Source organism: Alligator mississippiensis, chromosome 16 (genome assembly GCF_030867095.1).
Source record: "Alligator mississippiensis isolate rAllMis1 chromosome 16, rAllMis1, whole genome shotgun sequence".
NCBI lineage: Eukaryota > Metazoa > Chordata > Crocodylia > Alligatoridae > Alligator > Alligator mississippiensis.
In genome coordinates, this window is record NC_081839.1 from 4,808,297 (window position 1) to 4,825,880 (window position 17,584).

The 17,584-nt window shown below is 43.7% G+C and overlaps 1 protein-coding gene across 3 annotated transcripts in view; it reads right to left on the reverse strand.

The window, feature by feature from the left end:
• KDM4B (lysine demethylase 4B) overlaps positions 1–17,584 on the reverse strand; it is a 147,028-nt gene that overhangs the window by 79,611 nt on the left and 49,833 nt on the right. For all 3 annotated transcript variants that reach the window (XM_014604920.3, XM_014604922.3, XM_059719690.1), the window contains exons 7-8: positions 8,022–8,071; positions 3,034–3,137 (exon numbers count right to left, since the gene is read on the reverse strand). In XM_014604920.3, the coding sequence (XP_014460406.1) occupies positions 3,034–3,137; positions 8,022–8,071 (154 nt within the window). The remainder of the gene's footprint in view (positions 1–3,033; positions 3,138–8,021; positions 8,072–17,584) is intronic.

Genomic DNA, 17,584 nt, shown 5'->3' on the forward strand with positions numbered 1-17,584 from the left:
AAATCAAAGCAAAGCTGCAGATCGCTAAGTTAAGAAGATGGAAAGATTATGTTCCTGTCAGAAAATCTACATCCTGGTGTCTTCATTTCCAGCCCACAGTGTACATCCTCCATGTCACTGCTGTCAACATTATCCCTACAATAAATGAAGGAGCGCTCAGGATGATGGATAGGCCATGTAGAAAAGTAATAACTATTGAGGGAAAGCCAGCACAAACTGCCACTCATGGAGAAAGGCCTGAATTTACTGACTTCTGCAAGCTCGTGAAGAATAAATGGAGAAATCAATAGGGGATTACAGAAATACACATTTTTAATTATTAAAAAGCTCTGATATCGATCTGCTTTTTTTTTTTCCAGAAGTAAATACCATTACAGAGATTTATAAACGTGTGTGGATTCACTTCTTTGAAATCTGCCAGGAATTTAGATGAAGGGATCCTACCTGAATTCCCACAAGGAGGAGGGCATCAGTCTTTCCCTGAACACTGATGCGCTCGCTCCAGAAGCTGTTATTCCGGGTTAGGATTTTTCCAGCGGTGGGTTGCTCAGGCTAGGGACATCTTCCTGCTTTCCCTCGCCTCGCTATTAAAAGGTTTTGAAGAGAGCACCTCACATAGGCACAGAGGAAGAGGGAAGCTCTCATGAAAAACACATCCCTTCCTCTCTCTTGCAGTCAGGCTTCCCAGACAGACTCCCTCCCTGAATGTTAATAATCCCCTCTCCTTTAAAAGGGAGAGTCCGCTCTTGAAAGGATTTTGTCCTTTATGATCATTTGGGTCCCTCTTGGCTTCCAATAAATGCAGTGACCAACTAAGACCGACTCTGAGGATTGTCAGAAAACACAGCCCCCGTTACACCGGTGTTCATAATATCGCGTGCGTGTCTTTCGTACTGAATACACTTGCACGTTTCCTTTGCTTCACAAATGAAGAGATCCATAAGGGGAAAAAACCATCCAGGAAGGTAGAACAGACTCTTCAGCAAGCAGCACATTGGAGAGGCCCTACTGTAAAGTATTTTCCAAGTTACCCCCCAACCGGCACTTCAATAAAACCTCTTTGGGATCAGTTGTGAAAAATCCTGCCTTTACTGCCCTTTTTACAAATCTTTTCCGAGAAAAGAAGTAGAAATTTGCTACGCTATTGATCAGAAGCTATTCCAATTAGCAGTCAATGTAAACTTTTGCTCAGACCAGCAAGCAAAAGGAAAAGCAAAAACATTACAACAGCTACTTGGAAGGAAGAAAATAGCAATGCTTGGTATATGCAACCAATTCAAGTCTTATAGGAGACTTTTATTTACTTCACCATGGCCTTTATGAGAGGTAAAAAGATGCCTTAATAGGCTGCCTGAATGAAATTATCTCCCTATTTGCTGCTTCTCACACTCTGCAGGAGGAACGAGTGATAAGTAACAAATTCCTCTTAGTAGAATAATGTAAAAAAATATAGTAGAGGTTCCTGCTTTTTTATTTTCATCATCCTTCTGAGATAAAGCAGTGACCTATCTTTAGGTTTGAATCAGCTCGTGTTCCTCTTGACCTGGGACTTCAAAATTCAAAGTCTTCAGGGTAATGTGAGACACTAGTTATAAGTTGAGCCACTGTAAAGTGGAAAAAAATGTCATGGAGAAATCCTTTCCATGAGAGTGAATTCTCACCATGGGCATACTAAGAGACTACAAAACCCACATTTGGACTTCTTTAATGGAGTTTCTTAACTGTGTAAAGCAGACGTGTGCCTGTTCATATTTGAACATTAGGCTCCATGAGTGGAAATGTAAAGAAAAAACAACTCGGCTTACTGTCCCTTATAGTACAGTGATCAACCATCATGTGCAAAATGGGCCCAGCCTGGGAGCTGATACTGAGCCACAAGCACCATACAGCTTCTCTCAAGTCTCCGCTGCACTGACAGTAAGCTGATCTGAAAAGTCAGATGATGGCACTTCACATTTCCTTCATTGCAGCCTTCACTAGGAAAAATGAAGCAGCTTCTGGAGCAGTAAATTGAATGAATTCATAGTCTTGACACAGAGCACCAGAATCTTTTATTTCTAAAAAAAGAAAGAGCATTCAATTCCATCTCAAAGGATGATGAAGCCCTTCGATTCTGGTCTGTGCCTTGTCTCAGGCACCCAAACTAACAAATCCCTACTTTGAGAATGATCAGGAAATAGGCATTCGTATCTCGGAGAAAACGCACTGGCAATACCGATCAGAAATGGGCATGTAAAAGGTAATGAGAAAGGACAGTCACTTTTCCTCTATTAATTTCTAGCTCTTCCTACTCTTGTACCCTTCAGCTATTCCCCCAGCCCTGCACCCCGCCGTTGGCCATTGCTTCAGACCCTGTACGAACGCCATCTGACCGCAGATAAGCGCTATGTGCGGGACTAACAACCAGTGGCAGAAGTGATAAAAGTGATTCAACAAAGATCCTGATCACCTTGGGTGGAGTGGTAGCAAAAAAGGTGCAATTAATCTCAAACCTAAAACTACAGGACTACGGGCAAGTGTTCTGAAATGACTGCCCAGCCTTAGCTCAGACCAGAAGATAGGGGGGAGTCGCACCATCTTATTGACACAGCTTCATTTAAACCAAAAAGACTGGTGATGTGAGAGGTAATTTCTGTCTCTAGCTCTAGAGCCGTTTAGAGCAGGGAAATTCAGAAACCGGATTCCCAAAACTACCGCTGACATTTACTGCCCGCCGCTGGGGAGGCCACAGAGTCGTCGTCCCCCTTTCCCCCCAGTAAAACAGAATACTCCTCAATTCCCAGGTTTACAAGGCTTAGGTTTAGGTTAGCTGAATGCAGAAGGCAGTTCAAACGCAAAATTTCATTATTGGAAGCACTTTATAGGGATTGCCTTAGCCAAACGGTGAATCTTTAATTTTTAAACGATCACCTGGTTTAACCAGACAGTGCGTTTTTATATTGCAAAGTGAAGCACTCTCTTCCGCAGCATGGTTTCCTTCCAACAGAATCTCAGCCAACTAACAGATATCCCTGAAATGTCCTCTATACATACCCGGTCAAACGGGATGCCATATTTCTTCAAGATGGAGGGTGAAATGAGGGTCATCTTGTGACGGAGAAAGGCGTCGCATCCCTGAGAGCTTCCTGGGAAAAATCCTGCAGAGGTATTCAGAAGAAACGAACGTCAGCACGCACAGATTCACCAAGCAGGAAACACAGATCTACCAGCAAAATGAGCCAGCAGAACGTTAGCATGCCTGAATATTTTACATAAGGTGAAAACAAAACGGCAAGGGTGGGCATGCTGATCACCCTGCTTGTGCTGCCTACAAGACAGTGACAATGACAAAGATCCACAGTTGTCTTTGACACAGGGTCACATGTTAGACGTCTCTGATAACAGATGGATCTGCCTCCTGGCCATTCCCCAGCGCTAGAAAAAAGAAGGTACACAAGGCACTTTGCCTCGGGTAATGCTGCTGGCATTGCAGTGTTCCCCACAGGTGCAAAATCAGGGACTTTACGATTTCACCATCAGCAATCTTTCCTGCCCGCCTCCACCATCTTCCTTGCCCAAGGCCCATGTTTCAGTCGCAGCAAATCTTCAGTCTTGCCAATAAGGTTTGCCTTACAAATCTCCCAGGGGTTCTCACAAAACACTGCCTTCTTCCCCAAACTTCCATTCCCAATAATACAGTGCCTCAAGACCAAGCACAGATGTTCATCCTCACTCGCAAATAAGCTTATCTATCGTACTCACAGGTAGTCACTGGGGTATCCAAGTAGCCTGCATTTTTTTAATGTATTTATCCACCTGACATGGATGGAGAACTGAGGCAGGGAGAAGCTAAGTGATTTGCTCAAGCTTGCACAAGATGGAAACTGCATCCAGGTCTCCCAGGTTCCCGGGGTTAGTGCTCTAAGCCTAGAACATTTTTCTTCTCCCTTCTGCACTGCAGCCAGGAAACAAGAGAAGACTTACAAAGCTTAACAGCAGATGGGCTACTCTGCACGCTGCTCTGCCCTGCCTATGCACTCACTGGTGGGCATCTGTGTTACTCTGAGCAAAATAAAGCAGTACAGTGTCTACAGAGCCTCGGTCAAGGTGCCTTGTACTGGTCCTTATCTCCCAGTACCTTCCTCCACTGTACACAGAGTGAGGTCTAACAGTGAGGAGGAGGGGAAAAATTACATACAACTATTTTCAAATCAAGAGGCAGGTTAAGATGTCTCTCTATGGATCCAGAAATGCAAGTCCCAGCCTCATACCAAAAACGGTTGCCAATTTACTCAATGGATACATAGCAATTTTCCCTGGAGATCTGAAGGTGGTAGGATGTGACACTTGTCTCAGAATTTCTTGTACACCAGTGGCTATGAAAGCAGGCATGCCTTACCTGTGCTAGCCTAATGCACCATCGAAGTATGGGCAGGCGTTCGACTGTTTTTAGTTTCAGTTGGTGAAAAAAACAAAAGGGGGAAAAAGAATATATTTACCCCACCACCATCTAAAACAAGGGACAATGCACAGGGACCTTTTGCTGTTTACCAAGGTAAAAGGTCCCTACGGCTTGGCTGCATGCCATGAGTCCAGGACTATCTGGTCTGAGTTGGACAGGTTCTCTCAACATCAGAAAGAACAGTGCCACTAGACACAAAACCAGCAATACAAAGTCCATTAATTCACGATGCCTAGGGTTAGGGTAAAAAAACCCAACAAAACAACCCCCCCCCTCCCAAAACTGAAACAGAATACCACAAATCCACATTTTTAAACCTAAAGGTATGCATACAGATTAGCTACAGATCAGCCACTATTCCTAATATGCATCGTCCATTCATCTTAAACCATCTACTACTGCCTGTAAGGAAGAGACAGCGTTCCTACACGTGTGTGCAAACCCTGGGAGCCCCGAGCACTAATGGAAGTCTTGGGACACTAACCTAAACCTACATAAAGCCTCTCACCCTCCCTTATCTCCTACCTTTCACCTGCCTGGGCTTTCAACCCAACGGTCCTGTTCCAGACAACACTGACCATTTTTTGGTACCTGATTAAATAAAATCCAAAAATTGAGGGTTGAAGAAAAAATATCCCGCAAGCATTTGTGAAAAAAAATATATAACCCCAGCCTTAGAAACAAAGTCAATCGATGGGATATAAGGGGGAGGCTTTAGAAAGTGCAAAGAATTACTGGATTCTGGCTACTTTTTTGTACTAAAAGCATTTCAATTAGAATTATGACTGCCTGCCACCCAGTTTGTCGTCCCTCTCTGCAGTTCCTCTTTTTAATGCACAGTTTAAGTGGCTCTCATTAAAGCTACTAATAAAGGAGCACATTTTAAGTGATTAGCACCAATAACGTGGCAACACATTAACGTTCTCTCCATGGGCTCCAAAACTCTCCCAGCGAGCCCATTTATAGCTCAGCTATTCATTTTCCACATTAATCGCAAACTCATTTCACTGTGCTGAACATCTATATAATACAGTTAGCTGACGCATAGGGTTGGGGGGGAAATGCTTAAAAAGTGGCCCTGTTCCATTTTAGTGTGTGAAGAGGACCTAGCCTGTGCCTCCAAAATCAAGCTGAAAGCAAAGCAACAAGGGAAAAGACAAATCTCAAAATACGGATCAGCTCATTGGCAATTTGTGCGTGGTTTTTGCATTGCCCAATATTAACAAGTCCCATATACTGACATCAGGTAGAGTTCGTTACAAAATGGCAAGAAATTTCAGAAAGATCCCTTAAGATGTTATAACCTGGTGAAAGAGTTCAGGTTCTCTAAAATGTAGAGATATTATCTGGATGTACTGGCCTTTCTGATGACTGAAATGGTAGTTTTTAGAAAACTCGACTCCTAAACTCAATCGGGTGGATCTGAAACAGCCCAAACACTCTACGCTCCAAGGCAATAATTTGCTACTTTTATTAATGTAAATGTCACTAGTGATCACAGGGCCAATGCGACCTTAACCTGGGACTATCATTCCTATCAGCGTAAACTAATCTTGACCTGTGGATTGGCTTTTATTTAGTATGTAATGATCAATAAAACTGTTAGACTGTCAGCAAGAAATTTTAATATTGCAAGTACAGCTTGGAAGCTAGCATCCAATTAGAAACAGAACGGAAACTTGTTTTCCAAATGTCACAGGTGTCAAGATATTTGTTTTCCATCATCTTCGACTGACTGAACACAGAATATATCATCTATATGATGACTGCTATAAGTGTGATGCTCAAGGTTTACCTCGCTGGAAAGGGAGGCATTGTTTTCAGTTAACTGTTCTGAAGCAAGGATTTGACTTGGGACAGCTGCCCACACTTTGCAGAGTCGTCGGTGCAATAATGTTTCTGCAGAAACAGCAATCTATTAAGCACACCTTGTAAGTACCCTCATAGGACTGTCCAAAGTTCATCCTACAATCCTAATGTTGCCTCCCGTGATGGAGTGCCAAACTTTATCCCTGCCACTGAAGAGCTGGCACTATACTGCAGCCCCTAGGATTACGTTGGGAAGGGGCAGGGGAACCAGACAAGCGTGTTCACGTGGGGGTCTCGGCAGCTGAAGATGGGCTGTAGCCCTGCTAGGCTAGCAGACTATGAAGAACCTGGTTACAGGTGGCCTCTGGATGTGCATGCGTCTGGTACCAAATGTCACTGGCTCAGCTGATGGTGCTCACGTGCCTAAAGCCTACAAGAAATTACAGAAATCAACAGGATAAGAACATCTGTCCCTGTAAAACTACCAGAGATGCTTCAGCAAACCATAAAAGCATGGGCAATTGTTAGCTGGGTTGTACCTGTATCTGAAAACAAGTAGAGCTCAGGAGCAAAGGAAAATGCTTTTGTGATCCAGTAAGGATGAAAGTGGTGGCCAAACTGGCTTGGGCTCTAAAAAGTAGGAAACTGGATGAACTGTACTGGGAAGAGCAATGCATGAAGAGAAGCTCTTCTAAGCTATTTAGCAGAAGGATTCCAAGAGGAAAAGGGCCTATTAAGAATCAAAAGGATGCAGGACCTCGTTAGGATGAGCCAGCTCTGGTGATGCAAGGACTGAGTTTTGACTCTACACATTTACATAATCACTTTGCTATAGAAGACTCTTTCCCCCACCCTGAAAACTCAGAAGAGAAACATCTGCTTCATCAAAAAGAATAAAATGACTCTAGAATAGGAAAGATCCTTAAAGGACAGGAAGTGTCCCACTGCTCCACTGGCCTCGGATCTATGCCTCCTTTCTAACCATGGTTAACTGTAAGGCAAGGGGAAGCAAGAGAAATAATCAGACTACAGAGCCCCAGTATAAGAGGACTACTACAAAGACAATATATACACTGGAAAGAGAGAATTCCCATAATTATGATCTCTGTATCCACCATTATTGAGTCTCTAAGCATTTTTTTTTTTTAAATGAAAAATGTTCAGCGGTAATCAATACAAATGCTGTCTGTATTTAACAGGTTTATAAGGAGGGAAGCACAAATAATTACAGGGTTCCCTCTTTCAAAGGCTGCACACAAAGCAGAGCGAGGAGGGAAAGCTTCACAGCAGCCCAGGAGCTGGCCCTCCAAACAAAGGAATCAGTAGAGCTCATCTCATTGCAACGGGCCTTAACAAGCCATGTATTGCATGCGGAGAGGCATGGTGGGTCTCTTATTGAATTCGTTCCCAGGACAGCTCCATGGTTTGGTCTTAACATCTCAAAATGAAAGTTTTTCCATCTATTTTAGCCTGGCCTTGCTGTGTCAGGAGACCGAGGCTTTGAGAAGCCACCTGTACCAGCAGCAACTGTTTACAGCGCTGCGGACAAGATGACAAGGTCTCTGGCTGTGGGGCTAATGCACTCAGTGTAGATTCATCAGGTACCTCTAGCAAGAGCAAATTATAGCAACCAGGCCTGTAGCAACTCTACGTGAGTCAATTTAAAAATCAAGGGTGCGACTCATCCCAGGGATCCTACAGTGTTCGTTACACATATCCACACGTTTGTCTGAACAGAAGCAACGTGAGCAAAGTGGGCAGGTGAGCATACCTTTTGCCAGGCGCTCCAGCCGCTTGCCATGCTCCGGGGGTATGGCATACCTAGGGAAACAATTTACATGCATCAGAAAAAAAATACAGCATCACAAATTAAAAAAAACCCAAGAACTGAGATTTAAATAACTGCAGGTAGGAGGGAGTGTAGCACAACACCAACAATTTGCTGACAGCTAGAAGTAGAACCCCAAAATTTCAGAAAATGTTAACGGTATCAATTAAAATCATTACAATGCAAGGAAAAAAACCAAAATTTTATTTTGGAGAAGCTGAAGTCCTTGAGTGCTTTGCACAATGGGTTTTATTTTTCTGTGTTATTTTCATGTGCTACAGCATCAGAAGACTTCACACAGAGTGAATCATGAGCTAGAAGGGAAAGATTTTAAAAGGATGTTTAATGAGGCAATATGGTAATGCAGCACAGGGAAACCCAGGAGTAAAGTAGTATGGAGAATGAATTAAACTTTTTTTTCCATTAGGAAAGATGCGTACAAGATAAAACCGGGAGGTTGCACTGAAACTTAGCAGATAAGAAGTTCTCGATGAAATTATTTTATATATTTATACAGCCTTAATCAAAGGAGTATCTAGGCACTAAACACAAGCAACTTCATTAAAAGTTCAGCAGAACATATGGGACAGGAACCCAATAATTCACATGCCTGTTTTTCTTCCAAGATATTGCTGAGGGATCTCAAGGGTTATAAAACCCACAAAATCCAAACATGAAAAAGGATGAATCTGTTATAAGTGCCTTTTCCTTTGGCAAGATAATCTAGGACTACACGCTTCACAAGCTCATTGAGTGACAAATAGACCTTTCTCCATGGTACAGACAAACAGTCCATCTTCCCTCCTAGAAAAATAAAATAAAATAAAAAGACAGAGGGCAACAAAATAAGTACTTGATATGCAGGCAACCTTAATTCTGGGATTTTAATTTTCTCGGGCTTGACTTTTTAACCTTTGAACACAGCATGCATGTCCGCTGCCTGGGGTGACAAAAAAGCAAAATGATAAAAAATATAAATTGCCTCATATGGCATCAAACCAACATCCGCATGGGTCAGCAGCAGGAGTTGGGACCTAGAGAACCACCAGTCAGATCTTTAGCACTTGAACAGATTAAATAAAAACAGGCACAAAATACCAGCCTCTGCATGGACTAGAAATAAAAAGGGAATAAAATAATCTGCCAGCAAGTGTCACAGATGTTGGTATCAGAATGAGGAGTTAGGAAACTTGGGCTCCATTCAGGAGGGGATGGCAACATAGTTTAATTAAGGCAGACTCTTTTGTCCACTCCCCACAAGCTTGACCCTCCTCCTTCCAGCCCGTCTGTATCCCAGTACCATTCCTTCTCCGTTCCCACTTCCCACCCTAATCCCAGTCTCCATTCCAATATTTGGGCTTCTCACCCCAATCTCACTCCATTTGCTGAGCCATTCCCAGTCCCTACCACTCCTACCCACCCTGCTCGGCATACCCAGTTCTCCCCTCCTGATCCTCAACTAATCTCTGCCTCTCCACCCAACACCCACTGCCTCCTAATCCCCTGACCCCCTATAAAAGCCCCACTAAACCAGTTCCCAGATTTCCTACCTACCAACAGCCTACCTCTCCTCCCCACAAAATAATTTCTTGTCCCAACTCATCATCATCATCACCCCTAGCCCCTTCGGTCAGAATGAGACAAGAGCTCTACTGATGCAACCAGCTTTCTCCTCCACACTACCTAGATGTCTACAGTGAACGCCCAGAAGAGCCTGCTTCCTTCTTCTCACTCCCAGTGTCTGGACGAATACAGGCCACCAGACCCACAAGCTGCAAATCCAGGAAAACTCCTGCTCATCTTGAGAAAAGACTGCTCATTGCTGATATCATCTTTGGAGCTCTTTACTGTTAATTCCAGAAAGTATCTGTTGAGCAGAAGCTGAAATTTTTCATTACAGTTGGATCAGCAGATCGAGGGAAGTGATTATTCCCCTCTACTCTGCACTAGTGAGACCACATCTGGAGTACTGTGTCCAGTTTTGGGCCCCCCACTACAGAAAGGAGGTGGACAAGTTGGAGAGAGTCCAGCGGAGGGCAATGAGAATGGCTGGGGGGCTGGGGGACATGACTTATGAGGACAGGATGAGGGGCCTGGGCTTATTTAGCCTGGAGAAGAGGAGCCTGGGGGTGGGATTTAATAGCAGCCTTCAACTCCCTGCAGGGGGGTTGCAAAGAGGACGGAGCTGCAATGTTCTCAGTGGGGGCAGATGACAGAAGGAGCAATGGGCTCAAGATGCAGCAAGGGAAGTTTAAGTTAGATATTAGGAACAATTTTCTCACTAGGAGGGTAGTAAAACACTGGAACAGGTTACCCAGAGAGGTGGTGGACTCTCCATCCTTGGAGGTTTTTAAGACCTGTCTTGATAAAGCTTTGGCTGGGATGACGTAGTTGGGGCTGGTCCTGCTTTGAGCAGGGGTTGGATTAGATGCGACCTCCTGAGGTCCCTTCCAACCCTCATTTTCTGTGTTTCTATGATCAGATCTGGAAGGTTTCTTCACAGGAAGTCTCTCTCAGACATACGCACACATGCTAAATGTCTTTGCTCCAAAGCACACGGGCGAAAGAGCTACCCAAAGAAAGGCAGGCAGATTTGGTTTTATTAAAGCCCAGGCAAAAAAATGCCCTATGGCTTAATGCTCAGGAATACTATCTACTTTGCTAAGCCATTTTGACTGCAATTTACCTTAAAATGCTTAAGACAGGTAACCCTGCATGGAAAATTTCAGCCAAAAAGTTTAAGCTTGGCAAATTTTTAGGAAGCTGAAAACGGTCTCATCTTCAAAAGGAGACTGGACGGGCACCTTGCTGGGGTCACTGGACCCCAGTTGTCTTTCCTGCTTGGTGCAGGGGGGCTGGACCCGATGATCTTCCAAGGTCCCTTCCGGCCCCTTACAATCTAAGAATCGGACACGTTGGAAAGCCTCATCAACCAGTAGAGCTACCAGCTCGGTGTGCAAAACCTCTCCAGTACACCGTGCGTGTGATATATCTATAGGTCAGCCCCTGGGTACTGCTCCTCAGTTCTAAAACCACTAGGATAATGTACCCAGACTGCAAGAAGTAACAGGGAAAGCCACATCCCACACTCGCTTTGTAGTAAGCCAAAGTGAAGTTCCCCATAATGATCTGGAGGGGCAGAATCAAACACAGACAAAAGTAGGAAATCCTGCAGAAGGTGCTTCAAGATTTAGCTTTTAAGCCGATTTAAACTGATGTTAAAAAAAAAAAATCCCAGGAAAAACAATAATAATAAGTATAGCAACATGCTCCCAAGACTCGCTGACCAAAGTGGTGACAGGGCCTTAAATCGTGTAATTATCAAACAATTCAATTCCATTCGTCTTGGGCAAAGCCGGTAGAGCTTTTCTTTTTAAATGACCATTTATCACTTACATAAACGTGATAAAATTAATCCCGATCCCAAACTCCTTTGTGGGATTAATGTCCCTTAAATCTGGGAAATGAAACATTCCATTCCTTCTGGGAAAACACTAAAGGATTGGGAAAGAACTAATTTATGGCTCCAAGGCTGCAGATGATTAATGTAATATCCCTAGTCCACAATGCGACTTTCACTTAATTAGTGCCTGTAATTGGGAGTTGTAAAGATAAGATTAATTGAATCTTGAGGATGTTAAAAGTTTAATACATTGGAACATGGTTATTGTGTTATCTGAAGCTGCAGACTGCGAGAAACCGAGCCGAGTTCTGGAGCGGGGTCCATGGAGAGAATGAAAAGGAGTTTGCTTGGGCGGGAACCCAGCAGGCAGAGCCAAATCTCTATCTATTTTGCTCACAAGAACTGAGTCAAAATCTACAAGTCATTATTCCCCCACCCACAAAACAGACAGTCTCGAAGCAACACTTGGTTCAACACTTACAGAACTTGGGGTTGGATCACGCCGCACCACTGCTGTAGGTTTTTCTGGATTTCCTTAGGGCAAGGGAGGAATTTAAATTGCAGGATGGAGCGAAGTCTCTTTTGGCGACACCCACACAACGCCACCAGTTTGAATGAGCAAGCATGGATTCTCGGGTAAAGGGAAGAAAGGAAAACACAAAGCCCAAAAGAGAAACAAAAGGCTTCCCCCCTCCATGCTACGTTCTGCACAGGTCTGAGTTACAAACTCCAGAGGACAAGACAAGGAACAATCACTTAAATGGCGGGCAGAGAAGACAAGCGCTCAGAAAGATCGGAAGTTGCTGCAATCAAAGGCAGACTGTAAATTGAACCTGCATGCAACAATGAGAGAGATGGCAAAGATAGCCCAAGGGCACTGGCCTCCTGCATTCATGTAGCATACCCCGTGAAGTTTGGCTGGCTCTTTAGATACAAAACTCCTTGATAAAAAGTAGGTGAAAAAATGGTGCTATTCAATAGAAATGGTTATAAGCACTGCCAGGTACCCACCCTTTGGACTGCAGTCACCAGTGCCCGTCTTTAACTTCCAAGACAGATGCTTTACTACACAGCATCTCTGTTGATACAAGGCTGGTTTTGGAACGGGATCCTTCCCCTCGGAGCCCATGCACCACTAACACCTGCAGATTTCTACCTAGTACAGAACAGTAACTGAAGCTTATACTATATATACGCTGTTCCACCATCTCAACTTCTAAGCCTACACAGTTACTTGGCCAGACACGCACATCTTGCCGCAGAAGTGCATCCAATTATTTCAGTGGGCATAATGACTACACGGGGAGCCACCTACTTATAGCCAAAGGAAATGCTAGGCATGAGTAGCAACCAACCATGGGTGGGAAACCCAGAAGCAGGATGGGGGCAGGGCTGTTAAAGGTTTATGCAAGGTCGAGGGCATTATCCATCGGTCCCTTTGAAGCTGAACCATTGGGAGAAATGGAAAGCAACAGTCATTAGGCCAAAAAGGAGGCGCAAGCTCAGGGTTTTATACCCAATGTTTCTTGTGCATTTTACCTAAAGATTATTCAAGAGCAAAATGCATAAGCAACATTGGGAGCAGGGCCAGAATCCAGGGTTCCTTCCCTCTCCGGGGAGTGCCCGTTTTGCAGGGCTACTCAGGCCAAATCTTGCTTGCTCTCCGTTTCCACGAAGAAGTTGGGGAATCTGTTGGATCTAATGGATCAAAGTCTGTCTGTAAGACTAAGGAAAGCCACCTGTCTCTTCAGCAACAGGGCAGCCGCCTGGTAAACTTAAAGCAATCCCACAAGCAAGGGAGGATGCTGTATGATTAACCCAGAGCAACAGGCACTGATGAGCCTGAAGTTGCTGAAGAGCTGCATGTACCCGACCCCAAGGTGAAACCACCCCATTTGCTACCTACCAAACTCCCACCAGCTCCCTGACCCTTTCCCTGAACCTCCTGCACTCTTACAGACACGCTCCTCTCAGGGACAGCATTTTACTAGTTTCCCCCCCAAGAACTACTTCAAAAGTGTTTCTATTCTGCACAATTTAAAAAAAAGTCTGTAAAAATCCTAGGCTGAGCTTTGGTTCGCGTTCAACAGCAATCCGGATAAGGACTAACAGGAAAAGCTGAACTTAAATTAGATGCGCTGAAAGGTCAAGTCACGAAAGTAGCTCAGCAGCATCTCAAAATACACCAGGATATCACCTCTGACATAGTTAACTGTTTTCTTGTAATTTAAGAAACGAGGCATACGTAAAAATAACAGCTGTTTCCTTGTCTTTCCGTTCAATGTGAAAACCTGAAACGGCTATAAGAGATGGTATAATTAGAGATGGCCAGAGACTTCTCAATGAAACTATCAAAATGTGCTAATTTATTGAAACTAAAACACCCTGGAGCAGAAACATTTTTGGTTTGATTAAGCATTAAACATAAGGAAGTGTAATCCAGAACTGAATCTGTGGTCAAAAAGCAGGGGGAAGATGCACCAGTGACCCAGTAGTTAAGACGCTGGCCAATTCAGCACAGAGCCACGTGCATCTTCCATAATTCAGGTGTGTCCTAACCACCCAAGTCTTGACCATTTGGAGAGGGAAACGGAGAGGGGGGAATCTTACCCCCCAATAAAGGATCTTGGTTTGGCTTTGCAAACAAGCGTCAACATTTGAGTTTTACACAGAAATAAAATTAAACATTTCCTTGTCAACCCTATTTATTTAGAAGAGAATGCCTAAGGCAACCAAAACTGTTCGTTGTGGGCTCTACAAACACGATTTAACCTAACATGGCCCAAAATAAGTATGCGCAGCCAATACAATTAGGGGACCCTAATTTACTCATTCAGTTTAATCTAGTTTTTACTATTTTCTTATAGGTTTTTTTTCTTTTACTGTAAAAGTAACATCTCCAGAACACAGCTGTTCCTTATTCTTCCCTGGGGCTTGCTGCCGTCTGTAGGCGAGTGCCCAACAAGGGTTGGGATCCCACACTGCTAAGCTCTGTGCACACAACAAAGGTATTCCTTGGCTCAATGTGCCCCCATCTCCCCCTACCTGGATGACCTGTTGTACCTCCCCTTCCCCACTCCACACCTTCCCTGTTGCAACTGTAGTGCTCAGGTCCATGAAAAACTAAAAATATCATTCCATTAAGTACACAAAAGCAGAATAAGCCTGCTCCAAGACACCAAAGACGATTTCTTGATGAACCCCCTAATATTATAAAACTCAACCATTTTTCCCCTTCTCTGGGTATGGGCATCTACATTTATTAGTACTGAACCTCTCCTTTTTGTCAGCAGTTTTTGCTACTCTGACCCCTCCAGTTTACTGAGCAATTTAGTTCCCTTCGGTGCATTTTTCCAATCCTTCCAATTTTGATCACGGTTCAATTTACCCCGAGAGAGAGATGACAAGACAGACAAACCAACTGCATACTGTGCACGTAAGTGCTGGGATTTTCAGTTTAGCTGGCCAAAAGAGCCTCTAGTGTCCAGGCAAGCAACCTCAGCCCATCTCCATCTAGAAGACAATATTACGTCTTAAAGATTACCAAATGCTTCACCATTGTCAAGAGAAGCAATTTTGTGGATGGCCCTTTGTTTTATTCCAACTGAATCAAGAATAATCAAACCAAGCTCTGCCCCCCTGGCTGAAATACTACTTTCCAGCAATGCAGGAGAGGGAGCAGGAACTTCTTCCCTCTACCCTGAACAGCTACAAAACAAAAGCAAGGGGATGGCAACGGCATAAACTATTTTAATAACCCTCATAAGAGCAACCCTTTATAGACTGATCCTGCTAGTGGAAGACATCCGTGACAGCCAAAAATCGATGCCAAGGACACTGACCTTCAACCACTGTTGCAAGTGTACATTCTGTCCCCCTGGATTAACTCGGCTTCTTAATAACAGGCAGGTCTGCAAAACCACTACTAAATGAAGACACTCTTCAAAAAAGGTCAACCAGTCACACGCCCAGCTTTTTGGATGACAAGAGTGAGGTTATAACAATTTCTGAAGATTGTTATAATCCCACCCAAAAAATTGCAAGGCCAGATTTAAAACAGGAAACAAGCTCCCAAAAGTCTCCACGATTTGTTGGATGATGTTTGAGTGCAATGAATTATCAGGCCGGCTTCAGTGCTGGAGAACAAGACAAGTAGGTGGGGAAAAAGACCTCGGAAGAAAAAAAAATACAGTTTGGATCCAACTAGAACTGCATCTCACCTTGCTCTACCTTTTTTTACTAAGCCAGTATCCAAGGTAGGGGGAGTGAAGCAGTGTCACCCAGAGAAATCTGGAGTCTACTGCTCCAAGTGCCAGACTCTTTATAATTTCTGAAGCAATCTCCCTGCAAAGGAAGCGCCAGGATTCCCGAGCCTCCAATCAATGCTGTATAAAGTAGTCTTTAGAGACCTAGGGTTTCCCACAAAAATGGATGCTGGTGTAATTTATTGATAAAAGTTCAGCATTAGAGATCTAGAATGGGCTCAATCAAGCGCTGAAGTTTTCTATTAGATTGTCATTCCCATACAGAGCCAGCTTGCTTTTGCCTTGCACAGAAGGTTTAACTGGATGATCCCCTCTCTCTAGCCTTAAGATTAAAGCATGAGAAAGATCCTTCCTATTTGCCATGGTAGATGCTATTAATAGTGTAATTTTCTTGGTGTTTTGTTTATTCCCCTGGAATGGCTTGATGGATGTGAATAATTATCAGACTATAAAAGCCAGCAAATGTGCTATTTTCCATCGCTCTAAATCATCAAACAAATAAAGTGTGAAACAGCATTTTTGAATACAATTTTCCCCTCTAATGGCTTAGAATTATTATCAGGAACAATGAAAATAAATAAGCAAATGCCTTGTGAGTTAAAAATTAAATGAGTGTGTCAGGAAAGAGGAACAGAGAGAGCATCGTGGGGTATAAGGGCCACTTTAGAAACCATTAAAGAGAGACAGTGAGGAATTCACTGCTACACAGGAAAGCTTTATAAAAGACCAGGTGTTGCATAGGGGCTTTCTACATTTGGTCCCCAAAGCTGCCAAAAGAGGTGCGGGGAGGGAGAAGGATATCTTAATTTGGTTTTATAGCTGGTCACTGAAGGCTATTAAAACTTATTCCAAAAAAGCACAGCTGCTTCATACAATCCTCCACCTGCTCATGCCACTTCCATTGAGTTCTCCCCATTTAAACTTAGTTATTCCTACCTAAAACAATGTTAGCTTGTAGAGAGAGCCTGATGTCCTCTAGTTCAGCTCAGTCATCATTTTCCAGACCCATTCCTGCCATCGCTGTTTCTCCCAAACATGCAATGCTTCTGCTAGCCACCAGCCCTTACTTCTCCTTGCTGCCCGGTACGTCTGCATCCTAGCCTTCCTCTACAACGTAGAGCAATTAAGCAAAGATGAGATGACTAAATCTCTGTGCACCTTTTTTTCCATTAGAGAATGGGCACCACGGGCAGGAGTTTCACCGGCAAGGCTTTAGAAAATGTCAATTCGGTCCGGCTCGTGTTGGAAGGTAAAAAAGTTAATTTCACAGTGTCTGCACAAGGTCTGGCCGAACGGGCCTCACGCAGCTTAACATGCTATAATTACTGAAATAAGGCATGCTAACAAAAAAAACCGGGCCGCCACGTTTAAAATGCCTCGGACCATGTGTCAAGCTGAGGGTTAGTTATCTGTCTTCAAAGCAGATTTACTCGTGCCAAGAATAATGACCCTTAGCAGATTTAAATGCCAACCTGCCCTTCCTTGGTGACAAGCAGAATGAAGAGGCCATCCCCGTAAGACATAAATGGGCCCACAAAATGTATCATCTGAACCTCAAGATTCAGGCTGGGAGCTGCTAGCAGCAGCAATGCCTGCTGGCAAATCTTCTGCTTATGTAACAGCCACCACCTCCAGGTTATTCTCCTAGTAAAACCAGAAAAAAATGCTTCTAGCATTTAAAAAAAAAATAAAAATTAAAGTTCATACGCTGACTTAACGGTGAAACCTCTCCATAAAACAAAGCGTTTGTAATACTGGTAAGAAAATCCTAGGCGGCAAAACAAAATGCTTCTCCTTCCAGTCTGTTAGCTTCGGGCAGTTTTGCAAGCTTTACTTAA